The 24,347-nt window shown below is 37.2% G+C and overlaps 1 protein-coding gene and 1 long non-coding RNA gene across 2 annotated transcripts in view; one reads left to right on the top strand and one right to left on the bottom strand.

The window, feature by feature from the left end:
- TRPA1 (transient receptor potential cation channel subfamily A member 1) overlaps positions 1-24,347 on the top strand; it is a 55,711-nt gene that overhangs the window by 17,094 nt on the left and 14,270 nt on the right. The window contains exons 5-20 of the mRNA XM_058699826.1: positions 443-551; positions 736-881; positions 1,295-1,431; positions 4,218-4,266; positions 5,984-6,083; positions 6,732-6,832; positions 8,366-8,535; positions 8,623-8,787; positions 10,260-10,374; positions 11,308-11,474; positions 13,067-13,160; positions 18,736-18,795; positions 19,307-19,405; positions 21,906-21,976; positions 22,890-23,052; positions 23,842-23,931. Of these exons, the coding sequence (XP_058555809.1) occupies positions 443-551; positions 736-881; positions 1,295-1,431; positions 4,218-4,266; positions 5,984-6,083; positions 6,732-6,832; positions 8,366-8,535; positions 8,623-8,787; positions 10,260-10,374; positions 11,308-11,474; positions 13,067-13,160; positions 18,736-18,795; positions 19,307-19,405; positions 21,906-21,976; positions 22,890-23,052; positions 23,842-23,931 (1,836 nt within the window). The remainder of the gene's footprint in view (positions 1-442; positions 552-735; positions 882-1,294; positions 1,432-4,217; positions 4,267-5,983; positions 6,084-6,731; positions 6,833-8,365; positions 8,536-8,622; positions 8,788-10,259; positions 10,375-11,307; positions 11,475-13,066; positions 13,161-18,735; positions 18,796-19,306; positions 19,406-21,905; positions 21,977-22,889; positions 23,053-23,841; positions 23,932-24,347) is intronic.
- Positions 11,197-24,347, bottom strand: part of LOC131495054 (uncharacterized) — a 44,104-nt gene continuing 30,953 nt past the window's right edge. The window contains exon 2 of the long non-coding RNA XR_009253735.1: positions 11,197-11,536. This is a non-coding gene — a long non-coding RNA (uncharacterized LOC131495054). The remainder of the gene's footprint in view (positions 11,537-24,347) is intronic.

Here is a 24,347-nt window from a genome sequence, read left to right as displayed (position 1 = left end):
CATTAATGAAAATACTTGATTTTCATAGTTTAACAAGAGTGCTGGTCTTACCACTTATAAATTTTACATAAGTGAGAGGAAATAATCTGGGAAATATTATCACGTTATTAACATAAAGAATTGAGCATGGATATAGAAGTCATGGTAATGTTTTAAACATTTCATTAATTCCATTGAAAAATGTGTTGACTTGAGTTTGGAGTGTAAGGATTATGTTTATGTCCACACTGTTACTTCATCTTTGGAAATATAAAATGTCTCTAGTTCATTATCCTAGCCTACTTCCAAAATTACTTTCGTGCCTAAATTTCATAGTCTATGAAGCTTTTCTATGTAGTGTTGCCGAGAATAATGAAATTGTCTGGGAGAGGCATTTAATTCTTGTCTGTCCTTGTGATTTGAGGTTTAACTTGTGTCCTTTGACTTTTTTCTTTGACTCCAGTTAAATAAAGGAGCTAAGCCATGTAAGGCAAATAAATGGGGATGTTTCCCTATTCATCAGGCTGCATTCTCAGGTGCCAAAAAATGCATGGAAATAATATTAAAGTTTGGTGAGTAGAGGCTTTCGTACATTATATATTGTAAAGAATCCTATTCTGGTGGATGCTATTAATTTGAAAAATATTTAATAGAGTTTATACACCTGCTTCTATATAAATCTAAATGTCCTTTTTTCCCTAAAATTCCTCTTATTTATTTATAATAATTGTTGTCTTGAATTGTTTTCTTCTAAAGGTGAGGAACATGGATATAGCAGAGAGTGTCATATTAACTTTGTGAATAATGCAAAAGCTAGTCCCCTCCACATGGCGGTTCAAAGTGGTGACTTGGAAATGATTAAAATGTGCTTGGACAATGGCGCACAGTTGGATCTGATGGAAGTAATTGTTCATATTCTACATGCTACTTTTATTTAGAATTGTCATAAATTAGATTCCAAAATGCTGTATAACTCCTTTACATTTAATTTAGATTGAAGTAGGTATTATTTTTTGCTGCTCATGTAGAAGCAGAACAAGAAAATATCCCAAATTTAAGCCTAGCCAAAGAATTTTAAGAGCTACCCAAAACAATTGCAAATGCAAATACAGTACAGGTAATGATACTGATAATGACGGTAGAGATACTGAGATGTTAAGAGCTATCAGATTGCATGGAAACAAAATTGCTAGCCATGATTCTTATATCGATGCTTGATTTTGTTGACTTGGGAAGAAAAAACCCAGAGCTGAATTTAGGTTGTATCCTTAAATTTGGACTTAAATATTGGTTCTGGTATTAAACCTCTTTGCAGAATGGGAAGTGCACACCCCTTCACTTTGCTGCCACCCAGGGAGCCACTGAGATTGTTAAATTGATGATATCTTCCTATTGTGGTAGCAGTGATATCGTCAATGCAGTGGATGGAAATCAGGAGACACTCCTTCACAGGCAAGTTTCCTACCTATCATTGTGTGTACACATTTTCAGTCTTCATGTATTAAATTGTACGCTGCCAAAAAAAAGTTAGTGCTTATAGTAACAGATTCTATAGTTCAGAAGAAAATAACATAAAGATTCTGTGTTTCAGCTGGAATCCCTGTGTTCCTCTAAAATTAGAGCGTTAAATAGATTTTCATAAAATAAAATTTCCAGTGGCATGTTCTGGATCATTTCTCAGGCCAGCGGAATAGGCTCAAGATGAATTCTCTGTATGCACAGGAGGTCAACAGACATGTCCTTTCCAAGCCTTTTTCTAATCTGTTTCACTTTGTCATATGTGTCTTCTCATGTTTATTAGAGATAATGGAGCAGATACATAGGGGTGTTCCACTTTTCACACCCCATTACCCTTTCCACTCACCCTCACAATTACAAATGTTTTCAAAGCATCCAGTTTTAGGAAATGGTCACCAAGCACCAAACAAGATAAATGTGTGTGGGTTTTTTTTTTTTTTTTTTTTGAGGCTTAACAGAAATACACATCAGAAAAAAAAAAAAGCATCTGAAACTGTAGGCTTACTAGATGGTAGGACGGGAAACAGGCAGTGTGGACTGAGTTCAATTCCTTTTGGAAGACAGGGATTAAATGCTTCCTGTGTGAGTGAAAGAGGTAGGCAAGATGAGTCTTCTCTTTCTGTCTTTGTCTCTTTCTCTCTCTCTCTCTCTCTCTCTCTCTCTCTCTCTCTCTCACTCACTCACGCACACACTGTGAGTATGCAGAAGCCCTGAATGGCAGGAAAGAGCTGAGTATTCCCAATAGGTAACTGGACCAGGAAATCTACACTATCCCTCAGGGACAAAGAAACTCTGGCTACCAAGAGAAGATCTAGTTCTCAACTAGGGAGGTGGATATGAATGTCCACACTAGTAAGAGCACCAGCCACAATGAGCTATGTGCGAATGGAAAGAACCTCCCACTTAGGATGTGTTTGCAAAGTAAAATTTCATAGCAATGAGGAAAATTTATAGAGGACAGCAAGATCAACAAAAGGGTAATTTGCTTCCAAGGAAATAGAAATAATAGAGCAAGCTGAAAATAATTTGAAAATAAGGCTATTTAAGATGTTCAGAAATTTAAAGGAAGGAATAATCAACTATGTGAAAATAAGTAGATTAAGATGACAGATTATTAAAAACAAATTGGCATTTGGAATAAAAGACTGGTGATATGAAATGGCTGATCAGAACAAAAACAAAAGATAGATTGACGTCCACACTGGAGAGTCTCAAATTGCTGCCCCTTAGAATCATGGGGGTAGTTTATAAAGTCCTCATGCCAGTTCATATCCCAGATTACATCAGATTCTTCACGATGGTCTTAGGAACTTTTTAAAACTCTGTAACTATTTCCAGGTTATATCCAATTTAGAACCCCAATGATCTGGATATAGTGAAAATGTGTGCATTTAGATCACAGCTTTAATGTACAAGTATGCATAAGAAGAAATTATTTACGGAAAAAATCCATTCACCTTACCCATAAGTGTCTTTAGCCTGGTGACTACTCTAGTCGGACATACTCACCTTGGATTGGCTATAGATTTCTTGGACCAATTCAGTCCAATTCTAATTAACCTAATACTGATTTAGAATCCTGGAATATCCTTCTAATAGCCAGTGACATTTGGAGTTTATCTTGAACTTCAAAGGAAGGTTTGTTCTTTGGGCTAGAATTCTTTTTTTACCACAGTGCAAAGACCTCGGTACATTATTCTGGCTGAAACAATAAGCTTTGGAGTAAGGGGAATGGGGTGCCAGCCCTACCTGGCTACGTAACATTTGGCAAATCATTTACCTCTCCAAGCCTCAATGCTAACATCTACTGAGAATGTGCATTTTTAATGAACTCCCAGGTGGTGCCAGTGCTGCTGGTCTGCAGCCCACACTTTGAGTAGCAAAGCTCTAGACTGGGGGGAGGGAGGGGTACAAGAACAAATCATATGGGGCTCATAATGTTATTATTCATTTCCCTTCAATTACTAAACAGGTTGAATGCAATTTAAATATAAAACAACCTCTTGTGAATTTGGGGTGAAAACTGACAAACTGATTCTGAAATTTATATATGAGGCTAAGAACAGATGAGATAATCTTAAATAGGGACAAAGAAATTATATTTTCATACGAAACATAAGCTTTCAATTATTAGCATTAACATTTGCTATGGAGGCACTCTACTTTAGATTGAAAACTTTGGTTTGCTTTATAAATGTCATTTTGTGACTGGCTATGACATAATGCCACAATGACTTAACTCTCCCCATAATTTGTTTTTGGCTTCATAAAACCTTAGGAAAGCTAATGCTTTGTTAACTTTGGTGAAGAGAGGGCATTTTGAATATTGCAGGTGAATTGTAGGTGCACCTTGCATGCAACTGTTTTTTCCCCCATGATCACAGTGATAACAGCCTGATAACAGTCGTTTACTTTAAGCTCTTAGGACAGATGTTACTACTCACTTCACATGTTCAAGATGATTTGATGAGGACATAACCACTTTACTAAAAGATGAGGAAGAAAATATTGTGATGTGTTTGAACTTTCTCGATTACTATTACTTTGAAAATATTACCCTAAATCACAATCAATTATAAATTTTGAAAGGCTGTTGATTTTCTAGCATTTTATTATGTTGTTAAGTGATAATGTAAATAAACTTTTTGAGTATAGTATGGCTTTATTTTATATATTTATATCAGTAGTACTTTAATGTGCTTATCATTCTCTTTTTGCAGAGCCTCATTATTTGATCACCATGAACTGGCAGACTACTTAATTTCAGTGGTAACTATTCTATAGACAGTTTTTTGTTTTATTACTATTTACAGTTAGAAAATCATATAATTACATAATGGATTTTCAAAAGTAAGCCAAATTTTGTTACTTATCAGCAAAAAAAGTTTACAAAAAGATGACTGACACATTTACAAATAGAGTATGTTGTATACGAATCCATAATGGCCGGACTTCATTACCACCAAGTTGGGCAGAAACTGTACCCGTGTTTTTAGTGTTGGGAGTTGGTGGGTACATAGCAAGGACAGTTCTGTGAAGCAGTCCTCGAGGAGTGTTAGGCTTCACAGCTCTGCTGACTCTTCATGCACAAGCAGCTTGGAGAGGGACACAGGACAGGCAGTACACGTCACCTTCCACATTCTCTGTAAGCTTCCACCCCGGCTGCCTCAGCGCCGTCTTTCCAACGATGGAAACTGAGAAAAATACTGTCCAGAGTTTGTTACAACTGAAAGCACACAATCTTTTTCATTCTAAGAGGTGTACTCAGTTGACTTTCGAGTTAAATTTTGACAAGTCATTTACACAGATGACTATATGATGTATGTATTTAAGCCCCACCATATCAGCAATGAATGTAGTTCCATTTGTCGTGTTCCTCAGGCATTTGTTGTTAATAGCAACTATTGAAATTGTGATATTTACATAGAGGAATCCTGGAAAGATTCATTATATGCCATAGTTTTGTCATGCGTGGTTTTCTGCGAACACAGCTGTGTCTTTGCCTGGCAAGAGAACTGTGGCAGGAGCTCACTAACCAATATCAGGCTTTCAAAGGGGGTACTGGTGCTGTCATCATCTGTATTTATTGGTCCCCAAAGAACAGGGAAATATCCGGAGTCGGAGTTGAAGCTATTTTATCCCTGTCCAAGAGACAGAATTCTTCCCATGAATTTTTTTTAAGCTTTTGTTTCTGGTCCTGCAAAATATTATAACCATAACACATAATGTTAAATACCGACTTATTAATTTAAAATCTATCTGTACGATATGATTTTTAAGTATACATTTTATCAGATATTTGACTAAAATTTTACTTTAGGATCTGAATTACTTCAGTTATTTAAGTTCATCTATTTTAGATGAAGTAGATTTTTTTAAGTGAACTATTTCTTGTGAATGTTTTAAAAATCCTATATGCAATAAATATGGATGATTTTTTTATCATGGATATTCAAAAAAAATTTTTTAATGTTTCTTTTTGAGAGAGTGTGAGTGAGGGAGGGCCAGAGAGAGAAGGAGACACAGAATCCCAAGCAGGCTCTAGGCTCCCAGCTGTCAGTACAGAGTTGGATGTGGGGCTTGGAACCCACCACCCGTGAGATGGTTACCTGAGCCAAAGTCAGACACTTAACTGACTGACCCACCCAGGCGCCCCTATCATGGATGTTTAAAAATGTTTTCTTACATTGAGAACTAAACTATTGGTATAGGTCAGAGGATTTTAGTTTTATGATTTCGGTAATAACATTGATCTGTCACCAGATGTCAGTCAAAAGGTTAACACGTGAGGATAATTTGTTGTTGAAATTATAAAAGAATGCCTTGATTTCTGATGCTACGACATATGAATTCTAGGGAGATTTCAAGTAGTTATATAGTTATACATTTGAATGCTAGCCATATATGGACACTTTATTTCAATGAATTAACATTATTTACAGATTGCAGTTTGTAAGCTAATTTGTTCATAAACTCTTTATTTTAGGGAGCAGATATCAATAGCACTGATTCGGAAGGACGTTCTCCACTTATATTAGCAACTGCTTCTGCATCTTGGAATATTGTAAATTTGCTACTGTCTAAAGGTACCATGAGGGACCAGGCCAAGCTTTACAACTACTACTTAGTTTGATATTAAACATTTATTAACCACTTATCATGTGCCAGGCATTGGGCCAGGTGCTGTGAATACAGAGATAAATAGAACACTTGCCCTGTCTAGAAAAATTGTAAGTTCAGTAAGGGAGTGATCCTTAAAAAGATAATTTCGAACAATAATAGATGACATTTATAAAACAAGTTTTATGTTGTGTGCATGCTGCTGAACATTTTATCTACATTCTCTCAATGATTAATCCTGTGATGTAGGTACTGCAACTGTCTCCATTGTAGGTACTACCTGATGTAAAGATAACAAAGAAGATAACTACTGTCCCTTTTTTTCTTGATATCTAATCTCTCCATCTTTATATTTTATGCTTTAAAAAGGTGAGATCTCCTACATTAATTAATGCAACAAATCATAGATTCTCTACCCCCCACACACATACACACATACGCAGTAAGGTAAATCCATTTTAAATACAGTTTTCTTTTATAAATAAAGTTTCCTGTAAGCTAATGGTTGACAAAGTTTTAAGTAAAAAATCTTTGATTTTCTTAAACTGAAAATCAACCATAGGTCATCCTTTAAATAAATGAGTAGAAGTTATATTTATATTATGTTTTTATAGGTGCCCATGTAGACGTAAAAGATCATCTTGGACGTAATTTTTTGCATTTGACTGTACAGCAACCTCATGGATTAAAAAATCTGCGACCTGAATTTATGCAGGTAATGGATATATATATGTGGATTTACATAAAGCAAGTTGGGTTCAGGTAAAAGATATATATGTGGATGTCCATAAACTGAGTTAGGTAAAATGATTTTGCTTATGGTTTTTATTATTATGAAGTCTCATTTTGGAATTTAAAAATTATTTTAAAGTAAAAATTCCATATTTTAATATTTACAACATGATGGTGATGATTATGATAATAAATTTCATTGGGGTTGAATTTTTCAAGTTAGAGAGGTTTCCTATATGTCCCATCTATTTTTTCTTAAGTTTATTATTTATTTTGAGAGAAAGAGCATGCATGGAAGGGGCAAGAGAGAGGAAGAGAGAGAGGATCCCAAGCAGGCTCTTCATCGTCAGCATGGAGTCCAGATGTGGGGCTCTAACCCACAAACCGTGAGATCACGCCCTGGGCCAAAGTCAAGATTTGAACGCTTAACTGACTGAGCCACCCAGGTGCCCTCTCTATATCCCCATCTATAATTTAGCTTTCCATCAGTATTTTAACTATTACAAATTACATATCAGTGGAAAAGCCAAGTATGGGAGTGAATTCATAATACTTAATCATCAATTAAGAAAAACTATTTGGGGTGCTTCGGTGGCTCAGTCAGTTAAGCGTCTGACTCTTGACTTTGGTTCAGATGATGATCTCACGGTTTTTGGAATCCAGCCCTGCCTGGGGCTCTGCACTGACAGTGCGAAGCCTGCTTAGGATTCTTCTCTCCCTCTCTCCCTCTCTCCCTCCCTCCCCCCCCACCCGCCTCTCTCTCTCTCTCTCTCTCTCACTCTCTCTCTCTCTCTCTTTCTCTCTCTCTCTCTCCTTTCCCCGCTCATGCTTGCATGCACTCTCTCTCTCTCTCTCAAAATAAATGAATAAGCATTAAAAAAACAAACTATTCAACATATTTCACTTGACAGGTTGAAACATTATCTCTGTATTTATATTCACCAGCTAATACTTATCAAGTGACTATTAGGTGTATCTGAAGTTCACCATATTTTTATAATAGATTTTTAACATTGTCAAAGTCTTTAATTGAGAATAAAAATCCGTGTAGTTGCATGTTTAAAAGTAAAAATGTTTATTGATTGGACTAAGTGCTCATTTTCCATTCATTTTTTAATTTAATATTCATATAAAAATAAAGTAAACCTAATTTTTAACATCTCCTTCCTTTTGTCTAATGGGACACATTAGCATTAAGTTCTTAAGTGTTATTTGGGAAAAAAAGTGAAAGGAGGGCTGAAGAGGGTGGCCTGTAGCAATGCTGGATTGAATAAGTTAAGTACACATCTTATTCTAAGGACTTTGCATAACCTTTAATATGGAAGTCTACGTTTCAGGGAGACAGAGCATGCACCATCATCCAAATTAATTTTACTCTAGTACCTTTGAGTTATTTATATTTTTGCCCTCAAGGTGTACATATTGACCATTGGAAAATTCTGTCCTACAGGATAGTTTGAAAAACACTACATGAGCTTGAGAACAGTTATATTTAGAATATTAATTTTTTCCATAGATGCAACATATTAAAAAGCTGGTAATGGATGAAGATGATGATGGGTGTACTCCTCTACATTATGCATGTAGACACGGGATTCCTGTCTCTGTAGATAACCTCCTTGACTTTAATGTGTCCATTCATTCCAAAAGCAAAGATAAGAAATCACCTTTACATTTTGCAGCCAGGTAAGGGTCCATTTACCTTGACCCTGTGAGCGTGCCTTCTTTCTGTTTAATATTTGCTTTGAAAATATGAAACCTAATTTTTTCAAGTTACGGGCGTATCAACACCTGTCAGAGGCTTCTGCAAGATATGAATGACACGAGGCTTTTGAATGAAGGTGACCTCCATGGAATGACGCCTTTGCACCTGGCTGCAAAAAATGGGCATGATAAGGTAGTTCAACTTCTTCTGAAAAAAGGTGCATTATTTCTCAGGTAAGGATATGTGACCAGAATATTTATGTATTTTTTATTGGCCATTTTTTGGCTGTTTTTCTATTTTATTCTGAATTATGATATCTAACTTTCTCACTAAGTGCTTTTGTCCATCTTGTTTAATTCTCAGAACCTACATGACTTTTCATATGTTGAACAGGACATCAGTTTTATTTCTAATTGACAGTGACATCAAGGTTTATAGATTTGAAGACTTCATTTGAGTTCACAGAATAAGTGGCTTGGTGCAAAGTAGCTTGAGACACAATTCTTCATATTTTGCTTTGTCATGCTACTATCCTTTTATGCAGATACATGTACACACACACCCCATACAAATTCAAAGACTTTTTCATTCTGTCTGATGAACGATGGACGTGAAGATCTCTCTTTATGCTACAACACGAAACATGAAGAATCCCTGAATTTCGTTATACTTAAGTCTAACACAAGGAGCAAAAACAAATTAAAAATAATTAAACATAATTAGAAGATAGCGTAATTAAATGACATCTTTGTAAAAAGCCAAGTTTTATAGAAGTGTGGTGAGCTATCTTTTAATTTTACCAATGTGGAAACAAAGAGCTCATTAGGCTAATGTTCAAAAACACACTTCTGTATCAGAGCACCAGTCCTGCAAAGTAGGGCTGCAGCTGAGAAGTGAATGCTCTGCTCAGTTTCTTTCTGCCTTCAGCGGACATGCATGGGGGACCCCAAATGGATCCAGGCCAGACACTTGTTGCTTAAGTGCCTCACAATTGAAATGGCGAGGTGGCCCTTGCAACCTAAAATAGGTGCTCACTAGCGCTGAAATTAAGTTGTGTCAGGATCTCATACTTTTTTTTTTTTTCCCCCCATCTGTAATTTGGAAGGATGACAAGGCTTCATTGTATTTACATCTTGAATTTCTGTGAGAGAAAGGATGTTTTCTAAAGGGATTAATAAGCGTCTTTGAGAGCACCGGAGGAATGATCTTTTCAGTCCTGAAGTCTTAGAAACAGAAGTAGCATTAAGCTAAGCATCTTAAGGCCATGTATTGTAAAATATTATTAGCAGCAGCAGCAATTAGTGGCCACGAAGACTAATAAACACCATCATGGAAAAGTTTTGATACAATATTCAATGAAAGAATAAAACAAGATTTAAAATAGTGTGTATAAGTACATTATAGTCTTGAAAAATGTGTTTTTTCAAGTTTTACCCACCCACAGATGTTTGATGTGTTTATATACTTTTATATGTTAATCTACTAAATTAAAAAATATGTGTGAATCACATTATTGGAAGATTACTTAAGACCATTAGTCTTGAAATTAGCTCATTTTTAGAAATATGTAATACATATTTAGTTGCTAGAACTCAGATATGCATTTATTTTTTGTACTCATCAGACTCACCTTTCAAATGGGTGGCATTCCTTCCCAGGATTCATCTGAGAAGTGAATGAACAGTCCTTTCTTAACTCTTAACAGTGACCACAGTGGCTGGACTGCTTTGCATCATGCTTCCTTGGGCGGGTACACTCAGACCATGAAGGTCATTCTTGACACTAACATGAAGTGCACAGATCAGCTAGATGAAGAAGGGGTATGTACTGTGTTCTCCATACCTACCCAAAGTCTTGGCATTGAAGAAACTTCCAAAATTGCATGAAAGCGTCCTTTCCAGCCATTTTATTTCCTTCCTTGCTGCATTCATAGTCTTTTATTGGGTTCTTACTCTGCAGACGCTAAGTGAGGAATGAGTAAGAGGGGAACGGAATAAGGAGAATGCCAACAGGTGGGTGCATGTTGAGGACACCTCTTGAGTCTCGCAGAGAGTCCACAGGCCCACATAGATTGATGAAAAAGTTTTCAGTACTCCCTGGTGAACTGAGAAAAATGAAGAGGTCTGGGGTATGTTTTAATATAGCTAAGTGTATTTGATTTGAAAGACTATCCTTTATTCTGCTGTAATATACTTCCTCTTTTTATGGAGAGTATTAAAATTCACATTCTTTCATGAAATGATAGAGGTAGAAGGTTGTTATTGCTTTTTAAGATGTCTTTATGTGTCAAATTAAAGATTGGCAACCTTAGAGCAATTCCTGATTTTTAAAAAATTTGACCAGACTACAAAAAGCCAACATCTGGAAATCATTGCTCTACTAAGACAAGAAACCTCTTAGAAGTATTCTGTGTTCACTCCAACATCTTTACTCTGAAAGTCTGTCATTTGTCCTTGCAGAATCATCCCAATGTAAAAACAAAACAAACCACCTGGAATTGCTTGTGCGCATGCACACACACACACACACACACACACACACACACACACATACACACACACCGTGTGTGAACTAGAAACTCCTTATTTGATGCTTGACTCTGAGCATTGGTTTTAAATTTTACGTATTTTGGTATTAAATAGTTGGGTTTGTCAATAATTTATTTTAAGCAGTTCAAAGATGAAAGCAGTACGATAGCCAAAGGATGACTAGCCATTGTCACTGGATTTTCTGTGTCCTGTTCTCTCTGAAAGAACACTGCACTGCACTTGGCTGCAAGGGAAGGCCATGCCAAAGCCGTCGCACTTCTTTTGAGTTATGATGCTGACATCATCCTGAACAAGCAGCAGGCCTCCTTTTTGCATGTTGCAATTCACAATAAGAGGAAGGACGTGGTTCTTACGACCATCAAGAACAAAAGGTATGCTTTCTACCTATCCCACTGTCATTTCGTGTCCTCTGGCACGAGGGATGATTTATAACCTGAAAGGAAACAGAAAAAGAATAAGTTTCAGCTGTTAATCAACATTTCTTAAACATCGGTTGTTGACATAAAGTTTTTAATGTACTCTTTGGGTAATAACGGACATGTTACTGAACTCTCTGGTTTTTGGTTTCCATTTCTAAATCGTGGGAGCATAGATCACCTTCATAACACTCATGTGACACTCATGGGGTTCGGGCATGGGTAGTGTCTGGCACTATTGTCATTGTCTAGCACACTCTTCCCTGCTCAACCTGAATCTGCCGACACTCTCTTGCGAATACAAATGTGAAAACCGGATGTTGGTGAAAATCCTCTCCGGGGTATATCCAGGTTGTTACTAGGGCCATCGATTGGAATTTTCCCTTAACACATAACCTTTTGTGGTTGTGGGTTTTTATGCCATATTTTAAGGAGTTCTAATGATAAAGTTGGAGGGTAGTTTGTCCTAGTTTTTGTACATAAACTTTTCTGTATAATCACAGATATGCTCAAGGGCCCCGTATCACCCAGTTGTGGACACAGAGGTGAACCATTTCATATTCGAGACAGATGAGCCTGTGTTTTTAAGCATGGGCAATCTCAAGACCCACTCATCACCAATGATTATTCCTTTGAAACACTAGCCAATGCAAGTGTGCAACCAGAAGTTTGCCACTGATTATGCAGATGTTCTAGATTCATTTTACTGATACTGTTAACAGAAAGTTTGGTACTTTTTGGAAGTAGTCTCCTATGACATAGATAGGATCTTGGAGATAAATGGTCTCTTCTTTACTTCCTGTTGGAGATTTATTTCCTCCTTGGTATCAAAAGCACCTTCTTATCGTGTCCAAACAAATGGCAGGCAAGAAAAGAGCAGACTCTGTAATCTCCTGGCAGAATCCATGCTTATTAACGTACTTGACACATGTTATTTTGTAGTTTAATTCAACACGATATATATATACACGGATTACCCATTAAATATCACGTGTTCAGGCGCGCCTGGGGGGCTCAGATCATGATCTCACAGCTCGTGGGTTTGAGCCTGCTTCGGATTCTGTGTCTCCCTCTTTCTCTGCCCCTTCCCTGCTCACACTCTGTGTCTCTCTCTCTCTCTCAAAAATAAATAAACATTAGAAAAAATTGAAATATATCATGTTCAGTACTATGTTGCTATTGTATATATGTGAATGTGAGTATCTCTACTCAGCATGACCAGCTCATACTATTTCATGATTTCAGGAGAAAAGAAGGTAAAAGCTTACCTTTTTAAGAAGGAATTTAGAGAAAAAGAACAGTGATTATATCCATCCTAGAATTTTCCCACATTTCTAATTTCCACTAATGGACAAGGATCCTATTAATGGTTTGATCTTGATTCGTGAACTATTGGTTCCATTGGAACAATTTCAGGTTTCTCCTAAAGGTATAATCTTGAATTTCAACTGGCATCTTTGTGGTGTAGAACCAAAGGATTATGACTTGTGATTGTTTTATTACTATCACCATTGTTTTTTGTTTTGTTTTGTTTTGCTTTTTAATAGATGGGAAGAATGCCTTAAGGTTTTTAGTCATTATTCTCCAAGCAATAAATGTCCAGTTATGGAAATGGTAGAATACCTCCCTGAATGCATGAAGGTAAGCTCTCCAGACAAAACTGATTCTGGGTATATGCTTGGCATATAATATAATATGAGGATTTATTGCTGTAATCACAAAGTAAATGTAATTTTCATTTTTAAAGTAAAGTTCCTAACAGTAGGCTATTGATCAGAGAAGTTAGCCAACAAGTGTTTACTTGAATCAAAGAATGATGTTTGTTTTTATATGGAATATAGGAAAACATGGTCAACATTTTTTATTAGAATAATCCAAATCGAGAACAGAGACTACTAATGGTGGTTGCTGGTGGAATACAGCCTCCAGGTAGTTTTTTGGGGGCACGTATGTTATTGTTTCAAATCTGCATTAGTTGTTAACATTTAAAACCAGTATGCCTCTCTTAAGGATCCAGATATCTGGCTTCCTGTAAAAATCAGATCTGGTGAGGCAGAAACTTCCGGGCAAGTTGCAGCTGCTTCCTTGAGATAGGGCAAGCACTCTCCCATTTGATACATCCCACCTGTTCCTTTTTTTTTTTTTAATGCAATTTATCATCAAATTGGCTAACATATAGTGAGTACAATATGTTCTTGGTTTTGGGGGTAGATTCCCATGGTTCATCACTTATATACAACACCCAGTGTTCATCCCAACAAGTGCCATCCTCCAAGCCCATCACCCATTTTCCCCTCTCCCCCCACCCCCCAATCAGTCCTCAGTTTGTTCTCTGTATTTAAGAGTCTCTTATGTTTTGCCTCCCTCCCTCTCTATTTGTAACTATTTTTCCCCCTTCACTTCCCCCTTAAGTTTCTCAAGTTCCACATATGAGTGAAAACATATATGTCTTTCTCTGACTGACTTAGCATAATACCTTCCAGTTTCATCCACGTTGCTGCAAATGGCATGATGTCATTCTTTCTCATTGACCAGTAGTATTCCATTGTATGTATAAACTACATCTTCTTTATCCATTCATTAGTTGATGAACATTTAGGCTCTTTCCATAATTTGGCTACTGTTGAAAGTGTGGCTATAAACATTGGGGTACATGTGCCCCTATGAATCAGCACTCCTGTATCCTTTGGATAAATTCCTAGCAATGCTATTGCTGGGTCATAGGGTAGATCTATTTTTAATTTTTTGAGGAACCTCCACACTGTTTTCCAGAGTGGCTGCACCAGTTTGCATTCCCACCAACAGTGCAAGAGGGTTCCCATTTCTGCACGTCCTTGCCAGCATCTGTCATTTCCTGAGTTGTTAATTTTAGCCACTCTGACTGGTGTGAGGTGGTATCTCAGTGTGATTTTGATTTGTATTTCCCTGGTGATGAGTGACATTGAGCATCTTTTCATGTGTCTGTTGGCCATCTGGATTTCTTCTCTGGAAAAGTGTCTATTCATGTTTTCTGCCCATTTCTTCACTGGATTATTTGTTTTTCGGGTATCGAGTTTGGTAAGTTCTTTATAGATTTTGGATAACTAACCCTTTATCTGATAGGTCATTTGCAAATATCTTTTCCCATTCTGTCAGTTGCCTTTTAGTTTTGTTGGTTATTTCCTTTGCAGTGAAGCAGCTTTTTATCTTTTTTTTTTCAATATATGAAATTTATTGTCAAATTGGTTTCCATACAACACCCAGTGCTCATCCCAAAAGGTGCCCTCCTCAATACCCATTACCCACCTTCCCCTCCCTCCCACCCCCCATCAACCCTCAGTTTGTTCTCAGTTTTTAAGAGTCTCTTATGCTTTGGCTCTCTCTCCCACTCTAGCCTCTTTTTTTTCTTTTTTTTTTTTCCTTCCCCTCCCCATGGGTTTCTGTTAAGTTTCTCAGGATCCACATAAGAGAACATATGGTATCTGTCTTTCTCTGTATGGCTTATTTCACTTAGCATCACACTCTCCAGTTCCATCCACGTTGCTACAAAGGGCCATATTTCATTCTTTCTCATTGCCACGTAGTACTCCATTGTGTATATAAACCACAATTTCTTTATCCATTCATCAGTTGGACATTGAGGCTCTTTCCATAATTCGGCTATTGTTGAGAGTGCTGCTATAAACATTGGGGTACAAGTGCCCCTATGCATCAGTACTCCTGTATCCCTTGGGTAAATTCCTAGCAGTGCTATTGCTGGGTCATAGGGTAGGTCTATTTTTAATTTTCTGAGGAACCTCCACACTGTTTTCCAGAGCGGCTGCACCAATTTGCATTCCCACCAACAGTGCAAGAGGGTTCCCGTTTCTCCACATCCTCTCCAGCATCTGTAGTCTCTTGATTTGTTCATTTTGGCCACTCTGACTGGCGTGAGGTGATAGCTGAGTGTGGTTTTGATTTGTATTTCCCTGATGAGGAGCAACGTTGAGCATCTTTCATGTGCCTGTTGGCCATCCGGATGTCTTCTTTAGAGAAGTGTCTATTCATGTTTTCTGTCCATTTCTTCACTGGGTTATTTGTTTTTTGGGTGTGGAGTTTGGTAAGTTCTTTATAGATTTTGGATACTAACCCTTTATCTGATATGTCATTTGCAAATATCTTTTCCCATTCTGTCAGTTGCCTTTTAGTTTTGTTGATTATTTCCTTTGCAGTGAAGCAGCTTTTTATCTTGGTGAGGTCCCAGTAATTCATTTTTGCTTCTAATTCCCTTACCTTTGGAAATATGTGAACCAAGAAATTGCTGTGGCTGAGGTCAAAGAGGTTAGAGATTGGATCTTTCTCCATCCTGTTCCATGGTTTTCCTCTCGTCCAGATACAGTCCTATGCTTCCCCAGCTTCTCTTTCTCTTCCCTTTGTCTCTCCGCAGAAGGGGATCCCTCCCCTCCTTGCCTACGCAGCCTGTTTTCTCTCTCCCACGGTCATACACCTATGGCCCACCAGCTTGTCCTGGTGGGTCCTTAGGGATGTCTCTGTCCCTCTGCAGCCCAGACTCTTGGAATTCAAAGTCCTTTGGCCTCAACACTTCTGTGTTTGAGGGACGAGGGAACTTCGGGTACCCCTACTTCTCCACCATTGGCCCGCGAGTCCCACCTCTTCCTTTTGTATACTCAGTCTAATGCCTACCGTTCATTGCCATGTATTGTCATTTTGGTGCAGCTGCTCTCCTTGTAGTCGAGAGATATTTCTCTATGTATGACCTTACCCAAATTGTAAAGACAGAAACCAGCCCAAGGAGAGACAACATTTCAAAAACAGTGGAAAAGAGCTCTTAATGCTGGCACAGTTCATTCATTTATACTACCCCCTGGCTTCTGTGGGCCTCCAAGTGTGTGATTCTCTGTGCTGGATTGAACATATACCCAGCATGTAACTGGACTTTCACTACAAGAGAAACACCCATGAACTGTTGAGCATGTGCGTGTTTAAGGATGCAGGTAAAAACCTCTTGAGAAGGTTGATATTTGAAGATTGGGACAAAGAATAATAATAATAATAATAATAAAAAAGATGCCTTTGGCTGTCATTCAGAGGGAAAATATATTCAAATATGGAGGAGGCAGTGAGACATAGTAAGACAGGGGCACAGGGACAAAATTAGAGCCTGATGGTCCTGGGTTTTGGTCCTGACTCTTGCTACTGCTTTAGGTGAGTCATTTCCTTTCTGAACTTCATTTTCTACTTCATCTCCAAACAAGTGACACTGATACTGATCTTACAAAGTGATTACAAAAAGTAGAGGCAAGATATATGAAGTATTCAGGAGGGTGCTTGTCATACCTTGTACAACCTACTGTTATTATACTGCTTGTGTGGTTGGTTATTAGTACTACAGCTACTCACACTTAACTGTTTTTACTTGTCAGCAAGCACTTAGTATGTGCTAAGTACTTCACATGCATTTTTTTCCTTTACAATATCCAATAGAAATTGGGGCCCGTCCAGTTCATAGGTTAGCATTTCAAGTACTTAAATTCATCAAAGGGAACATAAATATTCAGGATTGAAAATGATCTCAGAATTTCTTACTCAATAATTCTAGTTGTTGGAATCTGTCCTAATGAACAGAGATACAGATTTACATATAGTAATGTTTTATGTAGCATTAATAACAGTAAAAAAAAAATGTTAGAAATACTCACATATGGAAAACATGGAAAGGAACTTAAAAGATTACACCAAAATGTTAAGAATTACTACAATTGTGGGATTATGATTAGTTTTTCTTTTCTTTACATGATTATATATTTTCTAGTTCATTTTTGATAATTTGCTTGCATTTTAGTATTATGAATTTGTCCTTAAATAACTTTTAGTTTAGCCTCACATCATACACTTGAGTAATTTACATAGTTCCTCCCCATGTTTCCACCTTCCTTTCTGTAGCTTATGCTGGTTATTAATTAAAAAGGTCTCAAACAGTCTCAGACCTGCTTCTCTGGTTCTGCCTTGCACAGCACTACTGACTAATTTTGTCCTTATTTCTTAGGGTGCTTTTTATGATCCTTAGTATCACTGCCTGGTCACCAACAGAGACTGAAAAAAAAAAAGTTTTTTTTAATGTTTATTTATTTTTGAGACAGAGAGAGACAGAGCATGAACGGGGGAGGGTCAGAGAGAGGGAGACACAGAATCTGAAACAGGCTCCAGGCTCTGAGCCGTCAGCACAGAGCCCGACGTGGGGCTCGAACTCACGGACCGCGAGATCATGACCTGAGCCAAAGTCGGCTGCTTAACCGACTGAGCCACCCAGGCGCCCCGAGACTGAAAATTTTTTAAGTCCCTCCAGGTGTTTGAGACTACCAGCAGAACAGGGGTGCCCTCCCAATGGGGCCTGGGTCCCTGTTTCTCTCCTTCATGAAGGGGTGCTGTCCAGTCCTCTACCCTTGCTTCTTGCAGGTGGGGTTGACCAGGTGCCCCAGGAGTTTTGGGGGACACACTGGTGGAATCATCTGGAGTTTTTTGTGTCCAGATTCTTCTCCAGGAGAACAATCTGACTGGGCAGTATTCCTTTCTTGGGATGATGAATTTGGGCACCAGAAAGGTGCCAGCACACAGATTGGGGGTGACTGAAATAGTTTATGTTAACAGGGACCCCACAAAAACATTTATCCCTACATGTCCTAGAGGTAGCTGTAATGATCCCTTAAGTGTTCTCCCCTTTTCTCAAGCACCTGAAGGGCGTTCAATATTTCTTCATTTAACCTCTGTCCTTCAGTATGCTGTTCATGCTGCTCTGGGCAAATACTTTGTCAGTGTTGTTCATCAAGTGAGGACAGAAACCAACACAGCACTCCATGCTGGAGCAGTATAGAAGATGAGATCTAGATGGAGCAAAGGAACCCTTTATAAGCTATATATTCTGTAGAAGGCCAGAAGGACATCAACTCTTGGCTAAAACTCACAAAATATTTTTGACTCAAATTTTAGTAAATGTGATTTCATTCTTAGGCATATTTTTCAGAATCACTAGATATCTCTGAGGCATGTGGTAGTAGTTGAAAACTTTATATTTTAAACTTTGTTCCTGAGTGGCATGGATTATAGTTTATCTTTGAAGTACCAGAAATAAAGGAAAGGGAGAGGGGAGTGTCTTGGGTATAATTTTTGAAATGGGATCAAATCCCATCTCTCATTTCATTTTCTGACCAATGTCGTAGCCATGTTTTCTCTCTTAAAGGTCCTTTTAGATTGTTGCATGATGCCCTCCAAAAGAGACAAGTCCTGCCAAGACTATTATGTAAGTTTGTTTTATCATGGTCATTGAAAGTTTATTATAATTCTTTAATGAATACTAAAAACAATGTTACTAGAGTTCCACAGTCTCGGAAGATGGTAATTACTGTCTTCATTTGTCATATGATTATATCCTCTGCTTGTGAGAGAATTTTTCCTTGGTTTTCCCCCAATATTTTAATTGTTTCTAATAGCATTATTTAGGGTTGTTTCTAGTCTTTGTATTTTTTTGGGTAGTACTAACCTGAAGAATGAAATTCCAAAGATCTGAGTGGTCTTTTGAGAATTCATCTTCTTCCATGACTGTGGGTTATAGAAGGTTATGTAACAGCCTTTCAGGATATTTTTTTAATTAATATGAAATAACAATCTACATTTCTTCAGACAAAATGACTCAATTTTATTTGAAATATTTAATTTTCAGAAGAATGGTAGACTTACGTATTTGATTTGTCAAGACCTGCTTTGGGGTGTATACTAGATTGTTAATGTTTTAAAAATTGTGTCTTCTACAGATTGAGTATAATTTCAGGTATCTTCAGTGTCCATTAGAATTTACCAAGAAAGTAACACCTGCACAGGATGTTACATATGAGCCTCTTACAACCCTCAACGTAAGTCCAGTGTTTTCACTATCTAGGTAGTTTCTACATGGGTTCTGTGTTTTGGTATGTTTCCAGGGAGGGGCCTGAAGAGAATTCCACATTTACAGTTTGATGTCTCTCTCTGCCATGTGTCCTAATCCTTTACTTTTTAGTGAAGAAAGCAGTCATTTTCCACAGATCCTTTACTTTAGTCCCCTTAAAGTTCTACACTCTTAATCACTTTAGTTCTAATGGTCATGTCAAACCTGCCTCATTCAAAATCCAATAAACCATGGACAACATAGGCTGACAGTCAGTGCTTACTCCCTGACTCCATCCATCTAAATATAGACCTATATATTTAAGAGTTTTCTCCATGCAAGCCACAGGAAAATGTAGGGGCGACATTTTACAATCACAGATTCTAAGTTCAATCTAAGGCGCTCCACGGTAAACTCTGACCTTTCAGAAGCTCTTTGATCCTTCTGGAGGAGTGATCCCAATCTGAAAGCAGGCCTAACATGCACAGTATGGACCCAAATTGCCCGAGAGACTTAAGACCAAACCAGCTCTTACTCCAAAGTGGATTTTACATTTCTAGCAGATGGGACAATAAAAGCCATGCAAGATGATCCACTGCAGTCTAAATCGGGGGTCTCCAACTCAAATACATAACTGCAGAGGTAAGACGTAACTGATGAGTGGGCTCCTCGTCTAAAGGGAGAGCAGCTAGCAGCATCAACAGATTGGTGCCATGTGGGAATGGCGGCCCAGCCCTGTACACACTGGCAACAAATTAACCCTGTTGCAAGCAAAAGAAAACCTATTTGAAAGTGATTTCCAAATTGTGGTCTAGGGTCTAGATCTGTGTTGTCTAATACAGTAAACGCTAGCCATGTGTGACTACTTAAAATTCAAAGTTTATTTCCTCATTTGCAGTACCCACATTGCAAGCGCTCAGTAGACTATGTGCCTTGTGGCTCTCATATTGAACAGCACAAATATAGGACATTTCCATCATTGCAGAAAGTTCTATTGGACAGCACTGGTCTAGACCAATTGGGAATTTTTATTCACTTTAAATTAATTCATTTCTCTACATGGGAGCCTTTGATAGAGACCATGGTACCAACCATCACCTTAAGTGATATCTAGAAGGCTTACTGCGTACTTGGAGTGGGAGGGATGCAGAGTCCTGTGGATTTTACGCCCACAAGGTTGACAGTGGAAACTAACCTCATGCTGGCTCTATGCAAAACATTTTACCTCTGCTGGAGTATGTCATGTTTTGTAGTTGTTATTTTAGTTCAGACTGAATAACAAAGTCACCTAAAAGTAACTATAGTATAGCTCTACTTAGAATTTTTGTGTGTGTATGTGGAGGTTTATTTTAAATTATAATTTGAAGAACAGGCAATACTTCTACCAGAGTTTGTTTCCACCAGCAGAATAAGGAGGAAATAAAACTTTGTAGCTTCTAAGAGGAAATAGGCTTTGTATACTATAGACTCAGAATAATTTATATGACACAGGTTTGCTTGAATAAATACACCTCACTTAGTGGTTGGCTTTTAGCATAATTGAATAATGCCTTAATAACTAACAAATCTCTCATTATATCTGAGCTGAGTGGGGTTCTTCTGGAAGGAGAGCTGGTCTGCGATAGGAAATTATTGTTCACAGAAGTCTGAGAGACTGGATGGACCTATCAGTGCTTAGATTCAGGCAAGACAGAAACCAGTCCCTTGGGCCACTCCCTGAACAATTAGAACATTCCACATATCGCTTTCCTCTTCAGGTAGAAGCCAGGAGTTGGGGATTTTCTCTTGATCTCATTGTTCTGTGCTGGGAGAGGGGCGATGGCAAGTAAATGCCATGAATTTTCCTACTGTTTTTGATGTGATTCTTCTTGGCTACAGGTTCACTTGGGGTATAGGAACCTCTTAACTGGTTTCTGTATTTCTCACAAAAGCAATTGGTCCAGGTATTGTTAAGTTGTGATATGTCTTGTCTCCATGGGCATAGATGGTCCAGGACTTCCTATTCCACCATCTTGCTGATGTCACTTCCTCTGTGTATTTCTTGAATAATTAAAAATTGTTTTTAAAATAGATATTAGTTCCCAATAATTCATGAAAACTTAATCCACAAGCTAATTTAATGACTATGAGTACTCTACTATTTAAAATCCTTCTAGAGAGATAAGCCTGAGTTTCTTCAGGGAAAGAATGAGTGTAGCTCTTGCTCGTTTATTTTTAATACCCTTTCCAGTTGTAACTTTGTGTAAGATTAAAGTGCTTATTCTATCTCAACTGGTAAGAAATTGAAAGAGACAAAGTGAATCAAGTAAGTGCATTTATATAAAATGGTTCTAGCTTGTGGTTTTTTAAAAATACATTCCTGATATAATTTTTGATTTTTCAAATTTTCATAAAGTGTTACTTTTATAATATTAAAGTTATAAAACCAGCAAACAAAAAACTTAGTTTGTACTTAATAGTTTAATATGATTTATTTTTATTATTCTCAGGCAATGGTACAACATAACCGCATAGAGCTTCTCAATCACCCTGTATGTAAAGAATATTTACTTATGAAATGGTGGGTATTAAGCAGTATGTATGTATGTATGTATTTTTTTTAAGTTTATTTTTGAAAGAGCGAGCAAGTAGGGGAGAGGCAGAGAGAAAATCCCAAGCAGGCTCTGCACTGTCAGCATGGAGCCTGATGTGGGGCTTGAACCCAGGAACCATGCGATCATGACCTGATCTAAAATCAACAGTGAGATACTTAATCACCTGAGCCATCCAGGTGCTCCAAGTAGTATTTCTTTTTAATAATTTAAAGTCTCTTAAATAATATGTTTTCGATTTTTTTAAGTTTATTGATTTATTTTGAGAGAGAGTGGTGTGGGGCAGGGGGAATCCCCTGTCCGCACTGTCAGAGCAGAGTCCTACACGGGGCTCAAACCTGTGAACCGTGATGTGATGTGAGATCATGATGTGAGCCAAAACCAAGGGTTGGACACCTAACCAACTGAGCTACCCAGATGCCCCTGGACTTTATTATATTAATGTGTTACACTTTGAAAAAGAAATGTGTCAAAGGCAAATGTTTTGGTATTAAGAATGCTGATGTTGTTTATTTTTGACATTAAATGAAATATTTAGGAGGTAGAAACCCCTGTGTGAGATATGAAGAAGCATTCCTGGGCCTTGCAGTTTAGTGGACAGTAAAGTGAGAGGGGTACCTGGGAAGAGCAATCAACATGGAAGTCAGAAAATATGAGCTAAAGTCTCTGTTCTTCCGTTAATTGGTGAGATATTTTAAGTAAGTCATGATTTCCTGGGAAGTTGAGATTCTTTTCTGAGAATGAAAAAAGGTGAATTTGAAGATCTTGGTTCTAAAGTTCAATGAATTTACCAAATAGATTTCTGAGAGAGATTATAACTACCTTTTCCACAGGCTATCTTAAGTAAATATTTTTTGTTGAGATTGTGATTTATTTTTGTAGGTTGGCTTATGGGTTTAGAGCCCATATTATGAACCTCGGATCTTACTGTCTTGGTCTCCTGCCTATGACCTTTCTTGTTGTCAGTATAAAGCCAGGTATGGCTTTCAACTCAACTGGAATCATCAATGAAACTAGTGATCATTCAGAAATATTAGACACCAAGGTATTTTTGATTAGTCATCATATTTCAAATTTTTAAAATAAAAGATTATTACAAGTGTGTTTTTTTTCCTCAGAAATGCTAACCCCATAGTAAATCTGAAATATTAAGGCTTTTATTATTATGGACTGTATGATTCATATGTGAACAATTTTTCCTAAGATCTTTTGTGAAATGCGAGGGAATATAAATAATTTAGTCAATAAATGAGTTCGTAAATTAATTTAAAGGAATGGACATATGAGATAGTAGCTTTAATACTGAAGTATATACTACTTTAAAATATGTCTACAATAAAGCAGATTTATGGCTGTCTGGGATTTTAGGAAGAGGGGGTCATTCTTAGTGGATGCATGGCTTCTGTTTGGGAGTGATAGAAAAAAAGTTATAGAGCTAGATGATGATAGATGGTGGCGATGGTTGTATAATATAGTAAATGTACTTCATGCCACAGAATTATACATTTTGGAATGTAAATGTACGTGTAAAATGTAAAACTTTTAAAATGGTAAATTTTATGTTATGTGTATTTTACCATAGTAAAACACATTTTACATAGGTCTACAGATTCATACTCTTTTAGAGTTCATTTGGTGATTTTTGAACCTCTTAGGACATTATGAAATGAGTATGTGTCTTTATATTGGTATCACAGTAATTTTCTGTTTAAAGCAAATATAACGGTACATAGAAATGAAGAAGAAAATTAAATATTTAATAGTGGAAATTATGCAAAAGCAAAAGTGTTTTATTTGCTATCTTTCATAACTGTTTTACACATTTTTGTTTCAGAATTCCTATTCTATAAAAGTTTGTATGATTTTAGTTTTTTTATCAAGTATATTTGGATATTGCAAAGAAGTGGTCCAAATTTTCCAACAGGTACGTGATACATTTTATATCTCTAAAGTTGCAAATATTTTAATATGCAGAACATAAATTGCTAAACTATTGAACAATATATGTCAGAATAAAATCACATAACTTGACCAATGTATAGATTGGAAGTACCAAACAAACTTTTCAAACTGTAGAAATCACATGATTTTAGACAAGATTCTTGCATCGGATGGTGCCTATTTGATAAATCTGAAGTAGAGATGTTCTAGTTCTACTAGTCTGTATGAGTTTGTCTACAAATGAACTTATGAATGACTTTTCTGTATTTTCTCTATCAGTTTGATATTTTGCTAACATGATAGCTGGATTTTGAATTAGGTACTTTTGAATATAACTATTTATAAAGGACTTACTTGGCCCATGGTTCCATTTCAAATGGGTCTTTTAATTCCTTTCTT

The sequence above is a fragment of the Neofelis nebulosa genome, chromosome 14 (assembly GCF_028018385.1).
Source record: "Neofelis nebulosa isolate mNeoNeb1 chromosome 14, mNeoNeb1.pri, whole genome shotgun sequence".
Lineage (NCBI taxonomy): Eukaryota > Metazoa > Chordata > Mammalia > Carnivora > Felidae > Neofelis > Neofelis nebulosa.
This window is presented reverse-complemented; position numbering and strand designations above follow the sequence as displayed.